The 6648-nt window shown below is 36.8% G+C and overlaps 1 protein-coding gene across 32 annotated transcripts in view; it reads left to right on the top strand.

Annotated features, from left to right (window-relative positions):
- si:ch211-207d6.2 overlaps nt 1-6648 on the top strand; it is a 100879-nt gene that overhangs the window by 72929 nt on the left and 21302 nt on the right. For all 32 annotated transcript variants that reach the window (XM_068214038.1, XM_068214043.1, XM_068214044.1 and 29 more), the window contains 2 exons: nt 4826-5577; nt 6477-6578. In XM_068214038.1, coding sequence (XP_068070139.1) covers nt 4826-5577; nt 6477-6578 — 854 coding nt within the window. The remainder of the gene's footprint in view (nt 1-4825; nt 5578-6476; nt 6579-6648) is intronic.

Below are 6648 nucleotides of genomic sequence, written 5' to 3' on the forward strand. Positions count from 1 at the left end.
TGAATTATGTTTCGAATTGAACCTAAACTGGCACACTCAGAAAAACTATCATATTAATATTAAATCATAAAAAAAGGGTAAACTATGCGCCCTTTGATGAATGTTGGCCACCAACAGACATAGAAAATATGACTTTAACTTTAATTACCAACATTGTATTTAAGGTAATGTTGACCCCCAACAGACTTAAAAATGTGACTTTAATTAACTGTAATATATCTGAAATTATTCTAACATCCCTAGCCCTAAATTTATATTTCACAAATACTCTACAAACGTGATCAAACTCTCATTAAAGTATTACAGAAAGTTCTAGATAAAGTCAAAAGAAAACCTAATACATTTTAACTGTTGATTAATTTTATTGTAGTATTTAATATTTATAAAATTTTACATTTTTGTTTAAATCTTTTAGAAACATGTAAACAACTTAAACTAATATAAAGTTATTATATTAGTCTTAATTGTTTTATTTCAGCTAGTTTTAAATTTTTTATGAACCATTTTAAGGTCAAAATTATTATCCTCTTTAAGCTATTTTTTTGACTGTCTACAGAACAAACCATTGTTATACAGTAACTTGCCTAGTTAACCTAATTAACCTAGTTAAGCCTTTAAATGTCCTTTTAAGCTGTATAGAAGTGTCTTGAAAAATATATAGTTAAATATTATTTGTTGTCATCATGGCAAAATAAATCAGTTATTAGAAAAGAGTAATTAAAACTATTGTTTAGAAATATATAGCAAAACCTGGAAAACATGCATTTAATATTTTAATTCATGAAATCTTTAAAAAGTTTCATCTTTAAGTCTTTAAAATATGTGTCATGTTCTTGTGATGCTCGGCTCTACAATATTCAGTCATCGTGAAAATTTCTAATATAGTTACATTTATTATGTGAACACTGAAATTAATTTCAGATCTGGTCCCACCACTAACAATATAAAGCTAACCACAACAGTCAACCTTCAACTCAACTCATCTCTTTTATTGACACAACAGCAGTTTCAGGTAAACAATGTCTGCAAACCTTAAGTGTTTGGTCCATACAATGCAGCTTACATATAAACAGCAAGTTAGCTACATCTGACATAAAGATATGCAGAGACTATACAAAATACTCACTGATCATCTAATCATTGCACAGAATAAGATGACAATATTGCATATTTGTGCAATAGACACACTCTATATGACAAAAGCATAATTGTTAAGGTAACGTTTGGTCACATTTATCTTTACTCGCTGTGTTTTTCTATCAATCAGTTTGTGTTTTATGGGACACTAAGATCTTTGACCTATGACACTGGCACGGTTATACAAAAACACTGTGCTCTGCCCACATGGAAAGCCCTTTTTTTCACCTTAACCAAATATAAGATTAGTGGGATGATAGGAACTAAAAAAAAAACAATTGGATGTGTAAAGCAAATCCTCTGAGAGCGTGAGAACTCAAACAAGTGAGGACATGCTTTTGATGTAATCCACTTATTTTGAAATATTAAAGAAAAAAAACGGACCCATTTTCTGTAATGTTTGAGCTGATGATATATTGGCCTTTCAGTGTAGATGATTATCAACGCTGTAAATCTTGTGAATGTTGAAGCTTGTCCTTCATCCACATAATTAATATGAACACTGATGCTCTATGAATCTGCTGTACTGACATGTGAAAAAATAAGGCACAGAGACCTTAAGTTTAATTGTGTGCTTGAAGTCAATTTGGTTTCTCTGGCTGCATGAGAAATATTAGGCCAATTTTGTGGAGCTCTGTATGTACCCACTGAAATAAGACACCTATTTTGAGCTTAGATAATACAATAATGAAGCGATGGCTGCACCTGTTTAAACATGCCTGACTCCTTTTTGGGTAGTCCTTCGTGAGAACTTTGTCTATTTCTAACAGCAAACATCTTAAAGGAAATCTTTAAGAAGCAGTGACAGACAGAATTAATTCCTAGCTATTTTATTTCAAGCTGCTTTTATTGTCTTGTCATTCATTTGATACAGTTTTCGTGACACAAGCATTCAGCTAGACTATCAAGCAAATACATTAAGTTCAATTATAATTTCCTTGATTCCTCATATGAACGTGCTCTGAAACGACACCCGAGGTTATAAGGACAGGTTTGGAGAATGTTGTTGGTCTTTAGGCTAATGCAGAGGGTGTTGGTGCTGTGAATGGTGGATAATTCTGCTGCACGCACACGCTGTCTGGGCTTTATTACTGCACGCTTTAGCATGACCACTGTACAAAGACAGGTCTGGGCAGGGCTATTGTCAGTGCTTTTGCACTGGTTCAGTCTTTTGTTCGTATCTGTTCACTTGTCTAAACATAAATCATATCAACACAGTCGTACAATGCAATTTTTGTTTTTCGTTTCCTGCTTGGAAAAAGATTAATCTTTTTTCGTGACAAATATTTAATAAAATGTTCCCTTTCATTAAATTCAAAGGTCCTTTCATATCCATTGACTTTCTTTGTCATGGAGTTGTTTATGAGCAGTTTTCAATGGTTGGGTGTTAGTCCCGAATGTGAAGGTAACATGCAGCTGGAGGAAAAAAATGCAATGTAGATAATAACATCTAGCTACCCATATAATTATGCACAGTTATGCTATAATAAACAGACATATCAACCTTTTATAGGAGAGGGGAAAAACATATTTACTTGCTTAAATAAAAGGTTGTGCACATATACAGTTGAAGTCAGAGTTATTAGCCCCCCTTTGATTTTTTTTCTTTTTCGTTTTTAAATATCTTCCAAATTATGTCTACCAGAGCAAGGAATTATTCACAGTATGTCTGATAATATTTTTTCTTCTGGGGAAAATCTTATTTGTTTTATTTTGTCTAGAATAAAAGCAGTTTTTAATTTTTAACACCATTTTAAGGTCAAAATTATTAGCCCCTTTGAGCTAATTTTATTTTTTTCGATTAGTCTACAGAACAAACCATCATTATACAATAACTTGCCAAATTACCCTAACCTGCCAGTGCCTAGTTAACCTAATTAACCTAGTTAAGCCTTTAAATGTCACTTTAAGCTGTATAGAAGTTTCTTGAAAAATATCTAGTCAAATATTATTTACTGTCATCATGGCAAAGATAAAATAAATCAAGTTATTAGAGATGAGTTATTAACACATTATGTTTAGAAATGCGCTGAAAAAAATCTCTCCGTTAAACTGAAATTGGGGAAAAATAATTCAGGCGGGCTAATAATTCTGACTTCAACTGTATATATAAAGGGTAAGATACAGTATGTCATCTGGTTAAATCTATCCAAATTCAAAACCCATCGTAAAGACATACTAAAAACACAAACGAAAAAACGGTAAGATAAAATGTACCTGACTAAATGCATTACATCTTGCTACAAGGAAAAAGATGATTTGCACTGAACATGATGTAGTTTAGTGTTCCCTGTCAGAATAAAAACATGTTGTATTTTCAAACTCTCAACTTTTCAGAAAACCTCTACTTTTTTAACAGTCTCTTTAATGTTTTTAATTTGTCTTTATACAAGATCAAAAGTCGGACGTCATTAATTTTTAGTGTGAGCCAGAAGCAAGCTTAGTGCTGTAATACGTCTAGGGCAGTGTGAGCGTTGAGGATAGTTGAATTCAGGTCAACTTTTTGATAATAAGCTATGATGCTGTTCGGCAGCAGCTAAACAGAATGTATCAGAAAATCCACTGCTTCAGAAGACTCAAGAGTATGCAGTCCTGAAAACGTTGGATCTTTGTGGTTCTAGGTGGTTTGAACTCATATTGTTGTTGGCAGCAAGGCAAATTAAGATGCTCTTGCTGGTAGCGATGTAAAATGTTCGTTAAATATTGGCAACACCCACTGTCGCACATTAATGGTGACCAAAAGCATGGATTTTTGAAACATGGAAATGTTTCTGACTGACAGGAACAAAGGACATGCATCACCCAAATCCGCTCCTTAAAGGTCCGGTGAAGTTCTTTGAAATATGCATTTTAATTCAATGTTTGACCTTATCTCAACTGAAACACAGAAAGGGTGGGAAAGAAAAAAATCAGCCAATAGCGTTTTGTTTTATCACAGCTCATCCAAAAATATGATATAATGCATATTTATATAGTGCATTTACTGTGTATGACTATACACCCAAAGCCTTCCACAACCAAGAGAAGGAGGGCTGGGTCTCTCCACTCCACCACCAGTGTGCAGCATCCACTTGATGTGACGACAGCCACAGAACAACAGCGCCAGTGTGCTCACCCCACACCAGCTATAGGTGGAGTGGAGAGAAAGTGAGAGCCAATTTAGTGGATGGGGATGAGTTATATAGTGAATAGTGTCCGCTTCACTTTACTGGGGTATTAGGACTCACACAGACTGCAGGTTGAGAGCCCCCTGCTGGCCGCACTAACACCTCTTCCAACTGCAACCTAGTTTTTTTTTCCATGTGGTCTCCCAGGTTCAGCCCTGCTTAGCTTCATTGAGTAACCAGTCTTGGGTGGCTGAACTCAAGTGCCTCAAATAAAAAGTAAATGAGAAGCGGCTTGAAGGGGGCGGGGCATGTCAGATACTAGAGCATTTGATTGGTTATGATTTGATGAGAAACTGAAGTATGAGGTGATTTAAATAAAACCATTGATGCATTTAGGCGGAGGTGACAAACTACACGCTCTACATGTTTATATCAGTTTTTATCTTCCAAACGCAAATTTTGTCACTGTTTTGTAGCACACTAGCTTCAATACATCTTTTAAAACGAAAAATACTCATACTAACATCTAAAAAACTTATTTTAACTTCATAGGACCCTTAAACATTTTCTTTCTATTCTAGATCACAAGAGAGCGACTCTACAGCAGCAGACAGCAGCCAGGAGGCCAAAGCCCAGTGCACACTCTTCCTCACAGTCCCATACATTCAGTCCAAGGCTCCATGTCTCCTCCTACACCTCGCTCCATGCCCTCCTCCCCCTCCAGGATTCCCTATGGTCACTCAGTTGCCATGCCCGGTGGTGCCACCTTACCCAGAGACCGTCTGTCCAGCGTGCCTCCCAGTCGCTCCACCACACCCTGTGTCAGTGCTATCCTTGAGCGACGGGATGTCAAACCTGACGAGGATCTTAGCAGCAAGTATGCAGAAGCATACGGTTCACCTGAAGCCAGACTCAGCATTGCCTCATCCCAAAGCAGCCACACCGGAGACGTCCCGGATGGGGCGGCATACATCCAGCATCGCTCCTCAGTCAAATACGCAGAAGGACAAGACCTCCAGCACGCAGTCTTTCGTCAGAAATCCCGCAAGTACAGCGAAAGTCAACTCGCATCGATGAGCTCCAAAACACCGCCTGCTTCCCCTCACAGGGTCAATGAGGTCAGGATGATTGACATAATCCCAGGCCAGAACACCCACATGCCAGCAGAAAGGGTTTCACCTGTTCGGAGGTCTTACCGTAAGGACAGTAATGGAGCCATGGAGGTGAACAGCAGGGTGAGAGGGAACATGGCCTCCCCTGTTTTTGCGGACCTTCCAGCCGGTCATGGAGATAAGCCGTTTCAAGGGCATGTAGGAGCAGGAGATCCGCAGAGGTGAGAGGGAATCTGCATTGTGTGGTGCACATGCTTAGGAAAGTTGAGCATTGGTGTTATGTTGGGGGTGGGGTGTTGCAGGTTTGAATGAGTTTTAATTCTTGCTGTGATTTTGTTTCTGTGTCATATTGATTGATTGTTTTTTAAGTATCTTAAGCACCACATATTTAGTAGCTTGATGAAAAAATACAGTAAAATAATGTGAAATATTTTTCCAATTTGAAATATTATATTTTAATCAAATAAATGCAAGTGTGAATTGAATATAATGGATCTTACCAACACTGTTATCCAATTGTTATATAAAGGAGCTCCTATCAATGTGAAGGCCAGGGTATTCAATGTTTTTGCACGCAAGCTTGCTTCTAACAATCCAAAAACTTTGATTTCACATTGATTTCTAAAGACTTTGGGATTGAATTCCATAGTCCATCACAGTGTTATCAAACTACATCTGCAATTGCTATTATTTTGAAAAAGCAAAACTTACATAATGTGCCTTAAAAATAAGGAAACAATGACACTGCTTCCTTTCCTCTGATGTTGTTATTTATTCAAATAATGCACGAGTAATCAAGGGCTTGTGGGAATAATCATCACTGAAAATAACAGAGCAGTGATGTTGTTGAGGTAAATGAAGTGTAATTGAGAGGAGGACAAGAGTTCCTCTGGGCAATGTCCAACATTCATATATATGCATGATGCTATTTTTGACTTGAATATCAAATTTCCCCACAGTTTTGCCATCAGAAACAAAGAGTTTTTCTGACAGTGCTTCGCTTAGCTTTGTTAACATTGTTAAACACTCCACTGTTGATTGTCCTATGATCATTTATGGCATTGCCTTTATAAACTAACTTACAGTTTATATGTATGTGTATGTGACTTGTGTTTTGCAGTGAAAGAATAAAGGCCATGGAGCAGCAGATTGCCAGTCTTACTGGACTCGTTCAACACGCTCTTATGAAAGGGCCAAACACAAGTGCTAAAGAGGTTTCCAGGTAAATTTCCAAAGAATATTATACACAATTACCTTGACTTGTCATTTATTAATTTCTCTTGTTATAATTT

This window comes from Danio rerio, chromosome 2, assembly GCF_049306965.1.
Source record: "Danio rerio strain Tuebingen ecotype United States chromosome 2, GRCz12tu, whole genome shotgun sequence".
Classification (NCBI taxonomy): Eukaryota; Metazoa; Chordata; class Actinopteri; order Cypriniformes; family Danionidae; genus Danio; species Danio rerio.